A 22,878-nucleotide genomic window follows, 5' to 3' on the forward strand; every position below is an offset into this window, starting at 1 on the left:
TTACAAACTTTTGCAGTTCTCACTTGAATCTACCACCAGTGTTCTGTCATCACTAGACAACAAATGACTCTCTTCCTAGGCCCCTCTCATCCCTCACAGACTGTGTACTTGACCCTCTCTCCAAGATTCTTGCATTGGATGTGGCCCTTTTACTGAGTTCTTCTCAAGGAGCTCAGTTGTTATATAGAAACATGTGGTCATGTGTGTTTTTATATTTATTTCTTATTTCAGGAATCATGTTGAGATACAAGCTTATTGATGACCTTCCTGACAATATGACAACTGGAAGTAAGGAAACATATTTAAATGAAGTGACTGACCAGAAGATTCTTAAGGCTGTTTTCAAGGATAAGAAACTCAATAAGTTATGGACTAAAGCAGAAAGTTCAGGATTTTCAGGTATTTTTACCTTTAAATTGTTTATTCAGAATTTAATATTCCCAGAATTAGGTTTGGGAAACTGATAGTATTAAGACATTTGTTTGTTTATCTTGTTTGCTCAGTTTAAATCTGTGAATTGTAATTATTGTTGGATGATATGATACAGTAATATAGTAAAGCAGGCATGTTACTGGGTAATGAAATTCTGAAATGAAGTGTTTACTGAAAAAGATTTAATAATTTTGTAGATTTGAAATAAAACTGAGGTGGTAATAATGACACAGGTTACAACAGAGTTATGGTGTTCTTGGCATAAGAGGTGTACAGTGTAGTGGTGAAGACTGCTGATGTTCGATCAGTCAGAGAGAAAGCTAGATTTGAGGGAACAAAACAAGGGGGGGGGGCAAATGAAGGGAGTTTAGAGATGAAACCCCTCTTCTGTAGGGATTCCTTTTGTTTTTGCTCCCGAGAGCTGGCTGCATTGCATGGGTGCCCCTGCCATTAAGTAGACCACGAAATACAAGGCAAGCTCACTGTATGATTACTGTATGGCCATTGGCATTTCATGTGTGGGCCATTTTGATAAATGTTTCTTTCCCTGCACTTTGACACTTTGGAACTCTACACCCTCTCATGTCTTTCCCAATGACTGTGACCTGGCATATTTTAAAAGAGGCTTTTCACTTACTCGAGAATTTATGAACTCCAGACTTCATAGATATTCTCCTTTGTCTCTTCCTTTCCCCTTTCATAATCCTTTCTATTTTTCACCTAAGGTCCAGCCTTGATGTGGACTGTGGTCTGTGACTGGAGCCTATAATGAAGAAAAAAGTGTGTCTTGGATATGAAATGTGGATTACCCAACTTAGAAGCCATCTTGCTTAAAATGTCTTTTATCATATTTAACTTTGCTTGTATGTTTTGGATACTTCCCCCATACTATAGCTATGTTTTTTTTTTCCATGCTATTTGCCATCTCCTGCATTAGCAAGGTAGGGTTAAGAACAGAGGACTGAGCCTTTGAGGGAAATCCTCATTTGGCCTCCTTCTCTGTTCCTTCTTTTGGAAAATTAAAAACGAGAGGGGGGGATTCCCCCCCCCCCCCCCCCCCCCCCCCTCCCCTTTGCCTTCTACAACACGCAGGGAAAATGTGGGAAGTATTCTTTCTCCACTATCCCCAGCTCTTTTATTGTTTGGCCTCCATCCATAAAGCATTACCCTCTTCACATTCACAAGTTGAATTCCTCATTGCAGGGGATTTCACTGTACACCACAAGGATTGGTCATGCTCTACTTCAGATGATCTTGGTGGAGTTGAGGTCCTTTCTTTTTTCCTACTTAACAATCTAGAACCACTGATTAGATACTCAACACAAGATCTCTACCATCACAACCTTTCTTCCAACACACCAGGTCTCTCTTTTTATCCCTGAACCCATCCACTACTCATATACTATTTCATCTCCCCCTCAGGGTTGTCCATCACTTCTTATTAGGCACAGTCACCCTTATCCCCTTTGAAAAAACAACTCTGTCATTTTAGAAAAGCCCTGTGGTCATCCTAGTACAGTTTCTTTGCTGACTTCCTTTGAAACGGGTACTGCTTTGCTAGCTGAGATGCCCTCAGGGTGTGTCAGCTGAGATAGAGCCCTGCATCTCTTCTTGCTGTAGATCTTTCTCCTGCAAGTCATAGCTTGATTCTCTTGTTCTGATGCCATTTGCTTTAGTAATAGTGTATCTGGCCTTGAAATGTTTCCCTTCCCATAAGTCCCTTTCTGCTGTCATTTCAACTCAGGATCAATGCATGTCTTTTCTATGTAGTTAAGCCCATCCTCTTAAAAAGAAAGTGTGCTGATTTGACTTCTTTTACAAATTCATCTGTCAGGTCCTGAACCAGTAGTATCTCCAGGAACTTTAGTAATTCAGCCTTTCCTCTTTCTTTGGACTTGATTGATTTATAGCTAGTTGGTAAAGTCAATCTTTTCAGTGCCATATTCTCATGCAACTTTATATGAATTCACATCTAGTAATCTTCGACAGTCTCCTCCTATTGAATCCTTGCCTTCTGGATTTTCCATGCTCAGGGTCTTCCAAATGCTTTCCCAGCTTAAAGTGAACATTTCAGCCTTGCAGAAATATTGATATGATGGAGATAACTATATCCTCCCCTCCTTGAATCCCAAGGAAATGTGTTTCTGAGCTAGCTGTGATACTTGCACACTTATTTTGTCTGTCTTTCAACCAAACTATTCCTTCTGAGAAGCATGCCTTAGTGCATCCCATCCCTAGGAAAGGAGATGGTTCTAACCCACTTTTGCTATCTCAAATGTTTGAAACTCTCTTTAATTCCTCTTTTTTCAAACACCTAGAATTCCATTCCCTTCTTTCTGATTCCCATTGTAGTTTTATCAGTGTAAAGTCTACTGGTGATATTTTTCCTTTGTGATTCATTGTAGGCTTTTCATCCTAAGGGATTTTGTTGAATTTTTTTTGTCGTGGTCCACATCTTCAGAGCATTTGACAGCCATTGTGTATCATTAGTCATTGCTTTTCAAATTTCCATCAGAAGGCTTTTTTTTTTTTTTTGCTTTACCCTAATCCTTAATGCATAGCTTCCTCTTTGGCCATACCATTGCAGTTAATGTTAATGGAGTGACTTTCCCCTCATATTTTCTCATCAGGAGTGTCCCTCAGTGTTTATTTTTCCATTTTCATGCTGTCTTTCTTTCTTCTCCATTAATGACCATCTGTCTTCAACATCTAGCTCCATTCACTCTTATGTGGATAATTCCATGGCATACTTCAACTCATTTTCCCTACCCTCCTGACTTAATGCTTGTACTCTTTCTGGTATTAAACACATCTACTCTCTTAATTCAAACTTCTACAATGTTTCAGAATTGGGAAGCTCAAACCTGGTTAGATTTGGTAGAGCTAAAATGCAGTTCCTTCTAGTATCTCCTTTTAGATAGAATGTCACTCTTTCTATGATCATTTTTAAAACTACATTTCAGCCTTGCAGAAATATTAATATGATGGAGATAATACTATCTTCCCCTCCATTCTGGAAATCCCGCCTAATCAGCATTACAAAATCTGTATCATAAAAGCTGGTTACGTTGTGTAGGAGACATAATTATTTCTCTTGTAAACAGCTTTTTCATATCTATAGGGGTTGTATTATCACCAGTATGGAGTACTGTTCTTGCATTTTGGATGACTCTATTTCCACCACTTTCTTAATCAGAGTGGAATCAAAAGCCTACTTTCTTATTACAGATAGTCCCCAACTTATAGTGGTTTGACAATTTTTCAACTTTACTATGGTGTGATGTCAATATGAATTCAGTAGAAAATGTACTTTGAATTTTGATCTTTTCCTGGGCGAGCAATATGCTGCGCAGTGGCAGCAAGCCACAACTTCCAGTCAGCCGCGCAATCATGAGTGTAAACAACAGTGTTAAGTGTATTTTAGATTTAGGATATGTTCAACTTACAATAGATTTACTGGAACGTAACCCATGATAAGCTGGGGACTGGCTATAATATTTTAGACCTTACCTCTCTCTAATATTCCTCTCTTCCTTCGATGATGTTCCTTGCTGTCTGCCAATAGGCCATTGATCTCATGAGCTGCATACATGTGTCCCATCCACCTGGCTGCCACTTCCTGTAGTTTCTTCGTGGAGACCATCCATGACTCAAGGAGTGAAAGTCGTGATACTTTCTTTTTCCATGTAACAATGAGGATATGGAACTCTCTTTCTTCCCCTTCTTTTATCTTTTCCTTTTCCAAAATTTTTTAAAGGTCAGGTCTACAAATACATTATGAACTCCTTTTCCCAAAATGTTTAAAGGTCAGATCTCCAAATACTTTAGGAACTCTCTCTCTCTCTCTGTCTGTCTCTGTCTGTCTGTCTGTCTCTGTCTGTCTGTCTGTCTGTGTCTGTCTGTCTCTGTCTGTCTCTGTCTCTCTCTCTCTCTCTCTCTCTCTCTCTCTCTCTCTCTCTCTCTCTCTCTCTCTCTCTCTCTCTCTCTCTCTCTCTCTCTCTCTCTATATATATATATTTTTTTTTTTCAAACTATTCGCCATTTCCCGCATCAGCAAGGTAGTGTTAAGAACAGAGGACTGGGCCTCTGAGGGAACATCCTCACCTGGCCCCCTTCTCTGTTCATTTTTTTTGGAAAATTAAAAAAAAACAAGAGGGGAGGATTTCCAACCCCCCGCTCCCTCCCCTTTTAGTCGACTTCTACGACACGCAGGGAATACGTGGGAAGTATTCTTTCTCCCCATCCCCAGGGATAGGGGAGAAAGAATACTTCCCACGTATTCCCTGCATGTCGTAGAAGGCGACTAAAAGGGGAGGGAGCGGGGGGCTGGAAATCCTCCCCTCTCGTTTTTTTTTAATATTCCTAAAGAAGGAACAGAGAATTGGGCCAGGTGAGGGTATTCCCTCAAAGGCCCAGTCCTTTGTTCTTAACGCTACCTCGCTAATGCGGGAAATGGCGAATAGTTTGAAAGAAAGAAAAGAAAAAATATATATATATATATATATATATATATATATATATATATATATATATATATATATATATATATATATATATATATATATATATATTTTTTTTTTTTTTTTTATACTTTGTCGCTGTCTCCTGCGTTTGCGAGGTAGCGCAAGGAAACAGACGAAAGAAATGTCCCAACCCCCCCATACACATGTATATACATACGTCCACACACACAAATATACATACCTACACAGCTTTCCATGGTTTACCTCAGACGCTTCACATGCCTTGATTCAATCCACTGACAGCACGTCAACCCCGGTATACCACATCGCTCCAATTCACTCTATTCCTTGCCCTCCTTTCACCCTCCTGCATGTTCAGGCCCCAATCACTCAAAATCTTTTTCACTCCATCTTTCCACCTCCAATTTGGTCTCCCTCTTCTCCTTGTTCCCTCCACCTCCGACACATATATCCTCTTGGTCAATCTTTCCTCACTCATCCTCTCCATGTGCCCAAACCACTTCAAAACACCCTCTTCTGCTCTCTCAACCACGCTCTTTTTATTTCCACACATCTCTCTTACCCTTACGTTACTCACTCGATCAAACCACCTCACACCACACATTGTCCTCAAACATCTCATTTCCAGCACATCCATCCTCCTGCGCACAACTCTATCCATAGCCCACGCCTCGCAACCATACAACATTGTTGGAACCACTATTCCTTCAAACATACCCATTTTTGCTTTCCGAGATAATGTTCTCGACTTCCACACATTCTTCAAGGCCCCCAGAATTTTCGCCCCCTCCCCCACCCTATGATCCACTTCCGCTTCCATGGTTCCATCCGCTGCCAGATCCACTCCCAGATATCTAAAACACTTCACTTCCTCCAGTTTTTCTCCATTCTCCATATATATATATATATTTTTTTTTTTTTTTTTTTTTTTGCTTTGTCACTGTCTCCCGCGTTTGCGAGGTAGCGCAAGGAAACAGACGAAAGAAATGGCCCAACCCACCCCCATACACATGTATATACATACGTCCACACACGTAAATATACATACCTACACAGCTTTCCATGGTTTACCCCAGACGCTTCACATGCCTTGATTCAATCCACTGACAGCACGTCAACCCCGGTATACCACATCGCTCCAATTCACTCTATTCCTTGCCCTCCTTTCACCCTCCTGCATGTTCAGGCCCCGATCACACAAAATCTTTTTCACTCCATCTTTCCACCTCCAATTTGGTCTCCCTCTTCTCCTCGTTCCCTCCACCTCCGACACATATATCCTCTTGGTCAATCTTTCCTCACTCATTCTCTCCATGTGACCAAACCATTTCAAAACACCCTCTTCTGCTCTCTCAACCACGCTCTTTTTATTTCCACACATCTCTCTTACCCTTACGTTACTTACTCGATCAAACCACCTCACACCACACATTGTCCTCAAACATCTCATTTCCAGCACATCCATCCTCCTGCGCACAACTCTATCCATAGTCCACGCCTCGCAACCATACAACATTGTTGGAACCACTATTCCTTCAAACATACCCATTTTTGCTTTCCGAGATAATGTTCTCGACTTCCACACATTCTTCAAGGCTCCCAGAATTTTCGCCCCCTCCCCCACCCTATGATCCACTTCCGCTTCCATGTTTCCATCCGCTGCCAGATCCACTCCCAGATATCTAAAACACTTCACTTCCTCCAGTTTTTCTCCATTCAAACTCACCTCCCAATTGACTTGACCCTCAACCCTACTGTACCTAATAACCTTGCTCTTATTCACATTTACTCTTAACTTTCTTGTTTCACACACTTTACCAAACTCAGTCACCACCTTCTGCAGTTTCTCACATGAATCAGCCACCAGCGCTGTATCATCAGCGAACAACAACTGACTCACTTCCCAAGCTCTCTCATCCCCAACAGACTTCATCCTTGCCCCTCTTTCCAAAACTCTTGCATTCACCTCCCTAACAACCCCATCCATAAACAAATTAAACAACCATGGAGACATCACACACCCCTGCCGCAAACCTACATTCACTGAGAACCAATCACTTTCCTCTCTTCCTACACGTACACATGCCTTACATCCTCGATAAAAAATTTTCACTGCTTCTAACAACTTGCCTCCCACACCATATATTCTTAATACCTTCCACAGAGCATCTCTATCAACTCTATCATATATATATATATATATATATATATATATATATATATATATATATATATATATATATATATATGTGAGAAACTGCAGAAGCTGGTGACGGAGTTTGGTAAAGTGTGTGGAAGAAGAGAGTTAAGAGTAAATGTGAATGGGAGCAGGGTTGTTGGGTGCAGTAGGGTTGAGGGTCAAGTCAGTTGGGAGGTGAGTTTGAATGGAGAAAAACTGGAGGAAGTGAAGTGTTTTAGATATCTGGGAGTGGATCTGTCTGTCAGCGGATGGAACCATAGAAGCGGAAGTGGATCATAGGGTGGGGGAGGGGGCGAAAATTTTGGGAGCCTTGAAAAATGTGTGGAAGTCGAGAACATTATCTCGGAAAGCAAAAATGGGTATGTTTGAAGGAATAGTGGTTCCAACAATGTTGTATGGTTGCGAGGCGTGGGCCATGGATAGAGTTGTGCGCAGGAGGATGGATGTGCTGGAAATGAGATGTTTGAGGACAATGTGTGGTGTGAGGTGGTTTGATCGAGTAAGTAACGTAAGGGTAAGAGAGATGTGTGGAAATAAAAAGAGCGTGGTTGAGAGAGCAGAAGAGGGTGTTTTGAAATGGTTTGGGCACATGGAGAGAATGAGTGAGGAAAGATTGACCAAGAGGATATATGTGTCGGAGGTGGAGGGAACGAGGAGAAGAGGGAGACCAAATTGGAGGTGGAAAGATGGAGTGAAAAGGATTTTGTGTGATCGGGGCCTGAACATGCAGGAGGGTGAAAGGAGGGCAAGGAATAGAGTGAATTGGAGCGATGTGGTATACAGGGGTTGACGTGCTGTCAGTGGATTGAATCAAGGCATGTGAAGCGTCCGGGGTAAACCATGGAAAGCTGTGTAGGTATGTATATTTGCGTGTGTGGACGTGTGTATGTACATGTGTATGGGGGGGGTTGGGCCATTTCTTTCGTCTGTTTCCTTGCGCTACCTCGCAACCGCGGGAGACAGCGACGAGGTATAAAAAAAAAAATATATATATATATATATATATATATATATATATATATATATATATATATATATATATATATATATATATATATTCTTTCTTTCTTTTCTTTCATACTATTCGCCATTTCCCGCATTAGCGAGGTAGCGTTGAGAACAGAGGACTGGGCCCTTGAGGGAATATCCTCACCTGGGGTGAAGAGGGTGGTGAGAGTAAGTGAGCTTGAGAAGGAGACTTGTGTGAGGAAGTACCAGGAGAGACTGAGTACAGAATGGAAAAAGGTGAGAACAATGGAAGTAAGGGGAGTGGGGGAGGAATGGGATGTATTTAGGGAATCAGTGATGGATTGCGCAAAAGATGCTTGTGGCATGAGAAGAGTGGGAGGTGGGTTGATTAGAAAGGGTAGTGAGTGGTGGGATGAAGAAGTAAGAGTATTAGTGAAAGAGAAGAGAGAGGCTTTTGGACGATTTTTGCAGGGAAAAGATGCAATTGAGTGGGAGATGTATAAAAGAAAGAGACAGGAGGTCAAGAGAAAGGTGCAACAGGTGAAAAAAAGGGCAAATGAGAGTTGGGGTGAGAGAGTATCATTAAATTTTAGGGAGAATAAAAAGATGTTCTGGAAGGAGGTAAATAAAGTGCGTAAGACAAGGGAGCAAATGGGAACTTCAGTGAAGGGCGCAAATGGGGAGGTGATAACAAGTAGTGGTGATGTGAGAAGGAGATGGAGTGAGTATTTTGAAGGTTTGTTGAATGTGTTTGATGATAGAGTGGCAGATATAGGGTGTTTTGGTCGAGGTGGTGTGCAAAGTGAGAGGGTTAGGGAAAATGATTTGGTAAACAGAGAAGAGGTAGTGAAAGCTTTGCGGAAGATGAAAGCCGGCAAGGCAGCAGGTTTGGATGGTATTGCGGTGGAATTTATTAAAAAAGGGGGTGACTGTATTGTTGACTGGTTGGTAAGGTTATTTAATGTATGTATGACTAATGGTGAGGTGCCTGAGGATTGGCGGAATGCGTGCATAGTGCCATTGTACAAAGGCAAAGGGGATAAGAGTGAGTGCTCAAATTACAGAGGTATAAGTTTGTTGAGTCTTCCTGGTAAATTATATGGGAGGGTATTGATTGAGAGGGTGAAGGCATGTACAGAGCATCAGATTGGGGAAGAGCAGTGTGGTTTCAGAAGTGGTAGAGGATGTGTGGATCAGGTGTTTGCTTTGAAGAATGTATGTGAGAAATACTTAGAAAAGCAAATGGATTTGTATGTAGCATTTATGGATCTGGAGAAGGCATATGATAGAGTTGATAGAGATGCTCTGTGGAAGGTAATAAGAATATATGGTGTGGGAGGAAAGTTGTTAGAAGCAGTGAAAAGTTTTTATCGAGGATGTAAGGCATGTGTACATGTAGGAAGAGAGGAAAGTGATTGGTTCTCAGTGAATGTAGGTTTGCGGCAGGGGTGTGTGATGTCTCCATGGTTATTTAATTTGTTTATGGATGGGGTTGTTAGGGAGGTAAATGCAAGAATTTTGGAAAGAGGGGCAAGTATGAAGTCTGTTGGGGATGAGAGAGCTTGGGAAGTGAGTCAGTTGTTGTTTGCTGATGATACAGCGCTGGTGGCTGATTCATGTGAGAAACTGCAGAAGCTGGTGACTGAGTTTGGAAAAGTGTGTGGAAGAAGAAAGTTAAGAGTAAATGTGAATAAGAGCAAGGTTATTAGGTACAGTAGGGTTGAGGGTCAAGTCAATTGGGAGGTGAGTTTGAATGGAGAAAAACTGGAGGAAGTGAAGTGTTTTAGATATCTGGGAGTGGATCTGGCAGCGGATGGAACCATGGAAGTGGAAGTGGATCATAGGGTGGGGGAGGGGGCGAAAATTCTGGGGGCCTTGAAGAATGTGTGGAAGTCGAGAACATTATCTCGGAAAGCAAAAATGGGTATGTTTGAAGGAATAGTGGTTCCAACAATGTTGTATGGTTGCGAGGCGTGGGCTATGGATAGAGTTGTGCGCAGGAGGATGGATGTGCTGGAAATGAGATGTTTGAGGACAATGTGTGGTGTGAGGTGGTTTGATCGAGTGAGTAATGTAAGGGTAAGAGAGATTTGTGGAAATAAAAAGAGCGTGGTTGAGAGAGCAGAAGAGGGTGTTTTGAAGTGGTTTGGGCACATGGAGAGGATGAGTGAGGAAAGATTGACCAAGAGGATATATGTGTCGGAGGTGGAGGGAACAAGGAGAAGAGGGAGACCAAATTGGAGGTGGAAAGATGGAGTGAAAAAGATTTTGTGTGATCGGGGCCTGAACATGCAGGAGGGTGAAAGGAGGGCAAGGAATAGAGTGAATTGGAGCGATGTGGTATACCGGGGTTGACGTGCTGTCAGTGGATTGAATCAGGGCATGTGAAGCGTCTGGGGTAAACCATGGAAAGCTGTGTAGGTATGTATATTTGCGTGTGTGGACGTATGTGTATGCATGTGTATGGGGGGGGGGTTGGGCCATTTCTTTCGTCTGTTTCCTTGCGCTACCTCGCAAACGCGGGAGACAGCGACAAAGTATAATAAAAAAAATATATATAATATGGGTAAAACTGAAAGTTGATGGAGAGAGGTGGGTGATTATTGGTGCATATGCACCTGGGCATGAGAAGAAAGATCAAGAGAGGCAAGTGTTTTGGGAGCAGCTGAATGAGTGTGTTAGTGGTTTTGATGCACGAGACCGGGTTATAGTGATGGGTGATTTGAATGCAAAGGTGAGTAATGTGGCAGTTGAGGGAATAATTGGTATACATGGGGTGTTCAGTGTTGTAAATGGAAATGGTGAAGAGCTTGTAGATTTATGTGCTGAAAAAGGACTGATGATTGGGAATACCTGGTTTAAAAAGCGAGATATACATAAATATACGTATGTAAGTAGGAGAGATGGCCAGAGAGCGTTATTGGATTACGTGTTAATTGACAGGCGTGCGAAAGAGAGACTTTTGGATATTAATGTGCTGAGAGGTGCAACTGGAGGGATGTCTGATCATTATCTTGTGGAGGCTAAGGTGAAGATTTGTATGGGTTTTCAGAAAAGAAGAGTGAATGTTGTGGTGAAGAGGGTGGTGAGAGTAAGTGAGCTTGAGAAGGAGACCTGTGTGAGGAAGTACCAGGAGAGACTGAGTACAGAATGGAAAAAGGTGAGAACAATGGAAGCAAGGGGAGTGGGGGAGGAATGGGATGTATTTAGGGAATCAGTGATGGATTGCGCAAAAGATGCTTGTGGCATGAGAAGAGTGGGAGGTGGGTTGATTAGAAAGGGTAGTGAGTGGTAGGATGAAGAAGTAAGAGTATTAGTGAAAGAGAAGAAAGAGGCATTTGGACGATTTTTGCAGGGAAAAAATGCAATTGAGTGGGAGGTGTACAAAAGAAAGAGACAGGAGGTCAAGAGAAAGGTGCAAGAGGTGAAAAAAAGGGCAAATGAGAGTTGGGGTGAGAGAGTATCATTAAATTTTAGGGAGAATAAAAAGATGTTCTGGAAGGAGGTAAATAAAGTGCGTAAGACAAGGGAGCAAATGGGAGCTTCAGTGAAGGGCGCAAATGGGGAGGTGATAACAAGTAGTGGTGATGTGAGAAGGAGATGGAGTGAGTATTTTGAAGGTTTGTTGAATGTGTTTGATGATAGAGTGGCAGATATAGGGTGTTTTGGTCGAGGTGGTGTGCAAAGTGAGAGGGTTAGGGAAAATGATTTGGTAAACAGAGAAGAGGTAGTGAAAGCTTTGCGGAAGATGAAAGCCGGCAAGGCAGCAGGTTTGGATGGTATTGCAGTGGAATTTATTAAAAAAAGGGGTGACTATTGTTGAGTGGTTGGTAAGGTTATTTAATGTATGTATGACTCATGGTGAGGTGCCTGAGGATTGGCGGAATGCGTGCATAGTGCCATTGTACAAAGGCAAAGGTGATAAGAGTGAGTGCTCAAATTACAGAGGTATAAGTTTGTTGAGTCTTCCTGGTAAATTATATGGGAGGGTATTGATTGAGAGGGTGAAGGCATGTACAGAGCATCAGATTGGGGAAGAGCAGTGTGGTTTCAGAAGTGGTAGAGGATGTGTGGATCAGGTGTTTGCTCTGAAGAATGTATGTGAGAAATACTTAGAAAAGCAAATGGATTTGTATGTAGCATATATGGATCTGGAGAAGGCATATGATAGAGTTGATAGAGATGCTCTGTGGAAGGTATTAAGAATATATGGTGTGGGAGGAAAGTTGTTAGAAGCAGTGAAAAGTTTTTATCGAGGATGTAAGGCATGTGTACGTGTAGGAAGAGAGGAAAGTGATTGGTTCTCAGTGAATGTAGGTTTGCGGCAGGTGTGTGTGATGTCTCCATGGTTGTTTAATTTGTTTATGGATGGGGTTGTTAGGGAGGTAAATGCAAGAGTATTGGAAAGAGGGGCAAGTATGAAGTCTGTTGGGGATGAGATGAGAGAGCTTGGGAAGTGAGTCAGTTGTTGTTCGCTGATGATACAGCGCTGGGCTGATTCATGTGAGAAACTGCAGAAGCTGGTGACTGAGTTTGGTAAAGTGTGTGGAAGAAGAAAGTTAAGAGTAAATATGAATAAGAGCAAGGTTATTAGGTACAGTAGGGTTGAGGGTCAAGTCAATTGGGAGGTGAGTTTGAATGGAGAAAAACTGGAGGAAGTGAAGTGTTTTAGATATCTGGGAGTGGATCTGGCAGCGGATGGAACCATGGAAGCGGAAGTGGATCATAGGGTGGGGGAGGGGGCGAAAATTCTGGGGGCCTTGAAGAATGTGTGGAAGTCGAGAACATTATCTCGGAAAGCAAAAATGGGTATGTTTGAAGGAATGGTGGTTCCAACAATGTTGTATGGTTGCGAGGCGTGGGCTATGGATAGAGTTGTGCGCAGGAGGATGGATGTGCTGGAAATGAGATGTTTGAGGACAATGTGTGGTGTGAGGTGGTTTGATCGAGTGAGTAACGTAAGGGTAAGAGAGATGTGTGGAAATAAAAAGAGCGTGGTTGAGAGAGCAGAAGAGGGTGTTTTGAAGTGGTTTGGGCACATGGAGAGAATGAGTGAGGAAAGATTGACCAATAGGATATATGTGTCGGAGGTGGAGGGAACGAGGAGAAGAGGGAGACCAAATTGGAGGTGGAAAGATGGAGTGAAAAAGATTTTGTGTGATCGGGGCCTGAACATGCAGGAGGGTGAAAGGAGGGCAAGGAATAGAGTGAATTGGAGCGATGTGGTATACCGGGGTTGACGTGCTGTCAGTGGATTGAATCAAGGCATGTGAAGCGTCTGGGGTAAACCATGGAAAGCTGTGTAGGTATGTATATTTGCGTGTGTGGACGTATGTATATACATGTGTATGGGGAGGGTTGGGCCATTTCTTTCGTCTGTTTCCTTGCGCGGGAGACAGCGACAAAGTATAAAAAAAAAAAAATATATATATATATGAAGTCTGTTGGGGATGAGAGAGCTTGGGAAGTGAGTCAGTTGTTTTTCGCTGATGATACAGCGCTGGTGGCTGATTCATGTGAGAAACTGCAGAAGCTGGTGACTGAGTTTGGTAAAGTGTGTGGAAGAAGAAAGTTAAGAGTAAATGTGAATAAGAGCAAGGTTATTAGGTGCAGTAGGGTTGAGGGTCAAGTCAATTAGGAGGTAAGTTTGAATGGAGAAAAACTGGAGGAAGTGAAGTGTTTTAGATATCTGGGAGTGGATCTGGCAGCGGATGGAACCATGGAAGCGGAAGTGGATCATAGGGTGGGGGAGGGGGCGAAAATTCTGGGGGCCTTGAAGAATGTGTGGAAGTCGAGAACATTATCTCGGAAAGCAAAAATGGGTATGTTTGAAGGAATAGTGGTTCCAACAATGTTGTATGGTTGCGAGGCGTGGGCTATGAATAGAGTTGTGCGCAGGAGGATGGATGTGCTGGAAATGAGATGTTTGAGGACAATGTGTGGTGTGAGGTGGTTTGATCGAGTGAGTAACGTAAGGGTAAGAGAGATGTGTGGAAATAAAAAGAGCGTGGTTGAGAGAGCAGAAGAGGGTGTTTTGAAGTGGTTTGGGCACATGGAGAGAATGAGTGAGGAAAGATTGACCAATAGGATATATGTGTCGGAGGTGGAGGGAACGAGGAGAAGAGGGAGACCAAATTGGAGGTGGAAAGATGGAGTGAAAAAGATTTTGTGTGATTGGGGCCTGAACGTGCAGGAGGGTGAAAGGAGGGCAAGGAATAGAGTGAATTGGAGCGATGTGGTATACCGGGGTTGACATGCTGTCAGTGGGTTGATTCAAGGCATGTGAAGCGTCTGGGGTAAACCATGGAAAGCTGTGTAGGTATGTATATTTGCGTGTGTGGACGTGTGTATATGCATGTGTATGGGGGGGGGTTGGGCCATTTCTTTCGTCTGTTTCCTTGCGCTACCTCGCAAACGCGGGAGACAGCGACAAAGTAAAAAAAAAAAAAAATATATATATATATATATATATATATATATATATATATATATATATAACAAGTAGTGGTGATGTGAGAAGGAGATGGAGTGAGTATTTTGAAGGTTTGTTGAATGTGTTTGATGATAGAGTGGCAGATATAGGGTGTTTTGGTCGAGGTGGTGTGCAAAGTGAGAGGGTTAGGGAAAATGATTTGGTAAACAGAGAAGAGGTAGTGAAAGCTTTGCGGAAGATGAAAGCCGGCAAGGCAGCAGGTTTGGATGGTATTGCAGTGGAATTTATTAAAAAATGGGGTGACTGTATTGTTGACTGGTTGGTAAGGTTATTTAATGTATGTATGACTCATGGTGAGGTGCCTGAGGATTGGCGGAATGCGTGCATAGTGCCATTGTACAAAGGCAAAGGGGATAAGAGTGAGTGCTCAAATTACAGAGGTATAAGTTTGTTGAGTATTCCTGGTAAATTATATGGGAGGGTATTGATTGAGAGGGTGAAGGCATGTACAGAGCATCAGATTGGGGAAGAGCAGTGTGGTTTCAGAAGTGGTAGAGGATGTGTGGATCAGGTGTTTGCTTTGAAGAATGTATGTGAGAAATACTTAGAAAAGCAAATGGATTTGTATGTAGCATTTATGGATCTGGAGAAGGCATATGATAGAGTTGATAGAGATGCTCTGTGGAAGGTATTAAGAATATATGGTGTGGGAGGAAAGTTGTTAGAAGCAGTGAAAAGTTTTTATCGAGGATGTAAGGCATGTGTACGTGTAGGAAGAGAGGAAAGTGATTGGTTCTCAGTGAATGTAGGTTTGCGGCAGGGGTGTGTGATGTCTCCATGGTTGTTTAATTTGTTTATGGATGGGGTTGTTAGGGAGGTAAATGCAAGAGTTTTGGAAAGAGGGGCAAGTATGAAGTCTGTTGGGGATGAGAGAGCTTGGGAAGTGAGTCAGTTGTTGTTCGCTGATGATACAGCGCTGGTGGCTGATTCATGTGAGAAACTGCAGAAGCTGGTGACTGAGTTTGGAAAAGTGTGTGGAAGAAGAAAGTTAAGAGTAAATGTGAATAAGAGCAAGGTTATTAGGTACAGTAGGGTTGAGGGTCAAGTGAATTGGGAGGTGAGTTTGAATGGAGAAAAACTGGAGGAAGTGAAGTGTTTTAGATATCTGGGAGTGGATCTGGCAGCGGATGGAACCATGGAAGTGGAAGTGGATCATAGGGTGGGGGAGGGGGCGAAAATCCTGGGGGCCTTGAAAAATGTGTGGAAGTCGAGAACATTATCTCGGAAAGCAAAAATGGGTATGTTTGAAGGAATAGTGGTTCCAACAATGTTGTATGGTTGCGAGGCGTGGGCTATGGATAGAGTTGTGCGCAGGAGGATGGATGTGCTGGAAATGAGATGTTTGAGGACAATGTGTGGTGTGAGGTGGTTTGATCGAGTGAGTAACGTAAGGGTAAGAGAGATGTGTGGAAATAAAAAGAGCGTGGTTGAGAGAGCAGAAGAGGGTGTTTTGAAGTGGTTTGGGCACATGGAGAGGATGAGTGAGGAAAGATTGACCAAGAGGATATATGTGTCGGAGGTGGAGGGAACAAGGAGAAGATGGAGACCAAATTGGAGGTGGAAAGATGGAGTGAAAAAGATTTTGTGTGATCGGGGCCTGAACATGCAGGAGGGTGAAAGGAGGGCAAGGAATAGAGTGAATTGGAGCGATGTGGTATACCGGGGTTGACGTGCTGTCAGTGGATTGAATCAAGGCATGTGAAGCGTCTGGGGTAAACCATGGAAAGCTGTGTAGGTATGTATATTTGCGTGTGTGGACGTATGTATATACATGTGTATGGGGGGGGGTTGGGCCATTTCTTTCGTCTGTTTCCTTGCGCTACCTCGGAAACGCGGGAGACAGCGACAAAGTATAATAAAAAAAAATAATTTTTTTTTTTTTTTTTTTTTTTTTTTTCATACTATTCGCCATTTCCCGCATTAGCGAGGTAGCGTTAAGAACAGAGGACTGGGCCTTTGAGGGAATATATATATATATATATATATATATGTATATATATAAAAAATATATATATATATATATATATATATATATATATATATGGGCCATGTTTTGCCCATGTCATATTTATCACTATAAAGAAAAGAAAATTACCTCAGTCATAATATGCTGGCCAAAGTGAGTACAGCTGCTCCATCACTATCTATCTATAATTCTGATGCCTGTTTCCTCTCTGAACTTTCTCAAAGGGATGGCCTTGGTAAAATTCTTTATAACTGGTGACCTCTAATGGTCCTGCTTAATGTACTTACCAACTACTTTTACATAATGCTCCTGCCTGATATTCCTACCTACTACTTTTCTCCGTTGCTTATACCATTTTGCTAAAAGATAGGGTTGCTAATGGTGCCTACTGCCTGAAAATGTAGAGTTAGGTTGTGTCAAATATTTTGTGTGACAAGGATAGATTGTATGTTCATGGACAGAATGGCAACAATCCATGTGTTGGTGAGGCAGAAATGAATGCAACTTGACAACCACTGAAATTTTGTCTCATGATGCAGCTGTCACTGACCTTCCTAATACTCCATCTTTATTACTTTTATAAGAATGTTTTCATTAGTAATGTTGTGGCATATTGCTAGATTATTTATAGTATTGGAGATGATAATATAAACCTATTGAGAGTATACATTTGTGACACTGGTCTTGCAACTGCACATGGAATCTCCGGGGTTTTGCCCAGGAAATATTTCCAAATGCTTTTTCCGCTACTACCTTGAATGATCATGCTGTAAGTTGATTTCTTTTGCTCCTTTACTTTATCTTATAACTGCATAGGTATGTTACATAGTTTTGGTAGTGTACACATGTAATATGAGCAACTATAGCCCTTTTAGACTTCTGGTTTGCTGTCATGGGCAGAATTTTCAGCTGTTTATAAATACCACCACCCTTCTGAACCCCGGGATGAGTTTGTGACTGTTTCTAGAGCATATAAGTAGTAAAGAGTATTTTTATTTGTTCTTCAACTTTTTAGTTGTTAAGGTGCAGTTTTTTCTGAAGCATATTTTACAAAAATTCAGACTAATTTTTTTGTATACCCAGCTGCTCTGGGGGATTGGGTGGGGATACCAGGGATGCCAGAGCCTGGAGTGATATATATCGGTATTGTTTGAGGTAAGCTGAAAGCATCAGGTGACAGTGCATAATTTTACCAGAGTCAAGTATTTGTTTCAGTTGGTTGAGGACCTTTCTGTGGCTCCCCCCCCCACATTGCTTCATATACCCTGGAAAGCATGTTGCTCCCTGTTTATTGTCACTCTAGTTTACTCTGATCCATGCTTGTATTATTCCCTGTTCTTGTTCAAGTCTTGGGCACTCAAAACCTTTTCCATCATGTTCTTCCATCTCCACTTTGGTTTCCCTTTTCTCTTTGTCCCCTCCTCTTCTGGTACATATACCATGTTTGTTGACTGCTCTTCATTCATTCTCATCATAATCCAAAGCATTTAAGCATGCCTTTCTCAGCTTTCTCAGTTGTACTCTTCTCATTACCACACCTCTCTTACTGTATTATTTCTTACATAATAAACACCCCCCCCCCCCACACCACATATTGTCCTCAGATGTTTAATTTCCAACACGTTCACCCTCTTTTGTATGTTCTCATCCAGAACCCATGCCTTGCTTCCATACAATACTGTCAGGACTATTATACCTTCAAACATCCCCATCATTTAACCTTCCCAGATATTAACTCCTCTCTCCACGTATTCTCATTGTACCAAGGGCATTCACTCTTTACCCACCTTATGCTCACTTCAGTTTCCCTGGTTCTGTTTGCTGCATTACCCACTTTCAGGTATCTAAAACACCTCACTTCCACCAAGTTTTCTTCATTCATACTCACACCTCATCTAATCTAACCTGTCCCTTTGCATTACTAAACCTAACATCCCTGCTTTTATTCAATTACTCTTAATCTTCTTTCATACACTTTCCCAAACTGCAGAAACCAGCCCCTGTAGTTTCTCACATGAATCTACTGCTAGCACAGTTTCATCTGCATGAAGTAATTGACTCACCTCCTTATGCCCCTCACTAGCCCCTTACCCTTGATAAACTGCTATTAGAGATATAATTACAGAATACACTATACTGAAGAAGTTTGGATTCTAAAATGGTGTCCACCATCATAACTGTGCCAGACATTGATAGATTATACTCATCATAAAATGATCATCAAACCATGGCCAAGCCCCACTTACCAGTTTGCTGTTTCCTCCTGACTGCTTCATATGCCCCTTATTATCACAACATGAGTTACTGAGGATGAAATTACATAGTACACCCATCCCTCACCATACAGAACAGGTGCATTTTTGAAAAGTTATCTACTGAGCTGAATTCTAGAGTTCAAAACCTTTTTCTCATAGTCTTTATTTATATAGCTGGAGTTGCCTTCTCTTAGAAAACAGGTGTACAGTAAAGATAATCATGCACTTTATCCACAAGCCTGCCCCTTCCAGCCTAACTTTGAAAGTCAGGCTGGAGAATTGTACCCAAATTTCAAGACTTTTCAGAAATTAGAATTCCATGTGATTTTGACATAATATGACACATTACAACCCTTTTTATTGTAGAAAATTATAATTATGCATAGTTTACATGGTCAGTTTTCTATCACTGTACATGTATCAATAGTAGAAAATTCATTAGGTACAAGATATGATTAATTGGTATTACTTTAAACATCAAAAACTTATGCTGAACATTGCTGCATGATCTGAGAAATGTATTGTATGTTTTTTATTCCACTGGTATCCATTTTGTCAGTAATTCCACTTGTCTTGTAGAGTAGGTGATGTATAATCGTCTAGTGAAATTGTTGTTGATTAACAGCTTGTACTAATTTAGTTTGATTTTGTTTGTTGTTGAAGTCTCTGATGATAATATACTTTCGGTGTTTCATTTGCATGAAGATGGAAAATTTCATTTCTTTTTTATGGCCAAGCCAGGTAGTGTGAGGAACAAATGAACAGTGGCCTATTGCAATTACAATTATGCAGAATAAATGTCTTGAAAAGTTTTTCTTTTGTTTTTGTATTCCAGAGGCTGAGTTAAAGGCACTTAAGGAGGAGTTTCAACACCACCAGGACAAAATTGATGAATATTATTCTTTGCTCAACAGTGCTTCTGTCAAGATGGAAAATGAGCAAAGTAAGTTTGAGTACATTTGTGTAATAACCTTTTGAATTGTATAGGAAGGGAGTTCTGCAGTCATAGGGCAGTATCTCATTTTTCTACTGTCATACAGCATTTTAAATTTCTATATGCTATCCACATTCACCATTTTATCAGTTTGTTCCTTACATACAGTATTCTTATAGAATGGTAGTATCCCTGGGATAGGGGAGAAAGAATACTTCCCACGCATTCCTCACGTATCGTAGAAGGCAACTGAAGGGGACGGGAGCGGGGGGCTAGAAGCCCATCACCCCTTGTATTTTAACTTTCTAAATGGGGAAACAGAAGGAGTCACGTGGGGAGTGCTCATCCTTCTCGAAGGCTCAGATTGGGGTGTCTAAATATGTGTGGACGAACCAAGATGAGATAAAGGAGAGATAGGTAGTATGTTTGAGGAAAGGAACCTGGATGTTTTGGCTCTGAGTGAAATGAAGCTCAAGGGTAAAGGGGAAGAGTGGTTTGGGAATGTCTTGGGAGTAAAGTCAGGGGTTAGTGAGAGGACAAGAGCAAGGGAAGGAGTAGCACCATTCCTGAAACAGGAGTGGTGGGAGTATGTGATAGAGTGTAAGAAAGTAAACTCTAGATTGATGTGGGTAAAACTGAAAGTGGATGGAGAGAGATGGATGATTATTGGTGCATATGCACCTGGGCATGAGAAGAAAGATCATGAGAAGCAATTGGGAGCAGCTGAGTGTGTGTGTTAGTAGTTTTGCTGCACGAGACTGGGTTATAGTGATGGGTGATTAGAATGCAAAGGTGAGTAATGTGGCAGTTGAGGGAATAATTGGTGTACATGGGGTGTTCAGTCTTTCACACAAAAATGGTGTAGAGCTTGTAGATTTATGTGTTGAAAGAGGACTGGTGATTGGTAATACCTGGTTTAAAAAGAGAGATATACATAAGGGGATAAGAGTGAGTGCTCAAATTACAGAGGTATAAGTTTGTTGAGTATTCCTGGTAAATTATATGGGAGGGTATTGATTGAGAGGGTGAAAGCATGTACAGAGCATCAGATTGGGGAAGAGCAGTGTGGTTTCAGAAGTGGTAGAGGATGTGTGGATCAGGTGTTTGCTTTGAAGAATGTATGTGAGAAATACTTAGAAAAGCAAATGGATTTGTATGTAGCATTTATGGATGTGGAGAAGGCATATGATAGAGTTGATAGAGATGCTCTGTGGAAGGTGTTAAGAATATATGGTGTGGGAGGCAAGTTGTTAGAAGCAGTGAGAAGTTTTTATCGAGGATGTAAGGCATGTGTACGTGTAGGAAGAGAGGAGAGTGATTGGTTCTCAGTGAATGTAGGTTTGCGGCAGGTGTGTGTGATGTCTCCATGGTTGTTTAATTTGTTTATGGATGGGGTTGTTAGGGAGGTGAATGCAAGAGTTTTGGAAAGAGGGGCAAGTATGAAGTCTGTTGTGGATGAGAGAGCTTGGGAAGTGAGTCAGTTGTTGTTCGCTGATGATACAGCGCTGGTGGCTAAGTCATGTGAGAAACTGCAGAAGCAGGTGACTGAATTTGGTAAAGTGTGTGAAAGAAGAAAGTTAAGAGTAAATGTGAATAAGAGCAAGGTTATTAGGTACAGTAGGGTTGAGGGTCAAGTCAATTGGGAGGTAAGTTTGAATGGAGAAAAACTGGAGGAAGTAAAGTGTTTTAGATATCTGGGAGTGGATCTGGCAGTGGATGGAACCATGGAAGCGGAAGTGGATCATAGGGTGGGGGAGGGGGCGAAAATCCTGGGAGCCTTGAAGAATGTGTGGAAGTCGAGAACATGATCTCGGAAAGCAAAAATGGGTATGTTTGAAGGAATAGTGGTTCCAACAATGTTGTATGGTTGCGAGGCGTGGGCTATGGATAGAGTTGTGCGCAGGAGGATGGATGTGCTGGAAATGAGATGTTTGAGGACAATGTGTGGTGTGAGGTGGTTTGATCGAGTAAGTAATGTAAGGGTAAGAGAGATGTGTGGAAATAAAAAGAGCGTGGTTGAGAGAGCAGAAGAGGGTGTTTTGAAATGGTTTGAGCACATGGAGAGAATGAGTGAGGAAAGATTGACCAAGAGGATATATGTGTCGGAGGTGGAGGGAACAAAGGAGAAGTGGGAGACCAAATTGGAGGTGGAAAGATGGAGTGAAAAAGATTTTGTGTGATCAGGGCCTGAACATGCAGGAGGGTGAAAGGAGGGCAAGGAATAGAGTGAATTGGATCGATGTGGTATACCGGGGTTGACGTGCTGTCAGTGGATTGAATCGGGGCATGTGAAGCGTCTGTGGTAGACCATGGAAAGCTGTGTAGGTATGTATATTTGCGTGTGTGGATGTATATATATACATGTGTATGGGGGTGGGTTGGGCCATTTATTTCGTCTGTTTCCTTGCGCTACCTCGCAAATGCGGGAGACAGCGACAAAGCAAAAAAAAAAAAAATACATAAGTATACATATGTAAGTAGTAGAGATGGCCAGAGAGCATTATTGGATTATGTGTTAATTGGTAGGCATGCAAAAGAGAGACTTTTGGATGTTAATGTGCTGAGAGGTGCAACTGGAGGGATGTCTGATCATTATCTTGTGGAGGCAAAGGTGAAGATTTGTAGAGGTTTTCAGAAAAGAAGAGAGAATGTTGGGGTGAAGAGAGTGGTGAGAGTAAGTGAGCTTGGGAAGGAGACTTGTGTGAGGAAGTACCAGTAGAGACTGAGTACAGAATGGAAAAAGGTGAGAACCAAGGATGTAAGGGGAGTAAGGGAGGAATGGAATGTAGTTAGGGAAGCAGTGATGGCTTGCGCAAAAGATGCTTGTGGCATGAGAAGTATGGGAGGTGAGCAGATTAGAAAGGGTAATGAGTGGTGGGATGAAGAAGTAAGATTATTAGTGAAAGAGAAGGGAGAGGCTTTTGGATGATTTTTGCAGGGAAATAATGCAAATGGCTGGGAGATGTGTAAAAGAAAGAGGCAGGAGGTCAAGAGAAAGGTGCAAGAGGTGAAAAAGAGGGCAAATGAGAGTTGGGGTGAGAGATTATCATTGAATTTTAGGGAGAATAAAAAGATGTTTTGGAAGTAGGTAAATAAAGTGCGTAAGACAAGGGAACAAATGGGAACATCAGTGAAGGGGGCAAAT

At 41.9% G+C, this 22,878-nt stretch overlaps 1 protein-coding gene across 2 annotated transcripts in view; it reads left to right on the plus strand.

Moving 5' to 3' along the window:
- Window positions 1-22,878, plus strand: part of LOC139757891 (alpha-2-macroglobulin receptor-associated protein) — a 92,408-nt gene that overhangs the window by 33,931 nt on the left and 35,599 nt on the right. For both annotated transcript variants that reach the window (XM_071678812.1, XM_071678811.1), the window contains exons 3-4: window positions 232-399; window positions 19,635-19,742. In XM_071678812.1, coding sequence (XP_071534913.1) covers window positions 232-399; window positions 19,635-19,742 — 276 coding nt within the window. The remainder of the gene's footprint in view (window positions 1-231; window positions 400-19,634; window positions 19,743-22,878) is intronic.

The sequence above is a fragment of the Panulirus ornatus genome, chromosome 28 (genome assembly GCF_036320965.1).
Source record: "Panulirus ornatus isolate Po-2019 chromosome 28, ASM3632096v1, whole genome shotgun sequence".
In the NCBI taxonomy this organism is placed as follows: domain Eukaryota; kingdom Metazoa; phylum Arthropoda; class Malacostraca; order Decapoda; family Palinuridae; genus Panulirus; species Panulirus ornatus.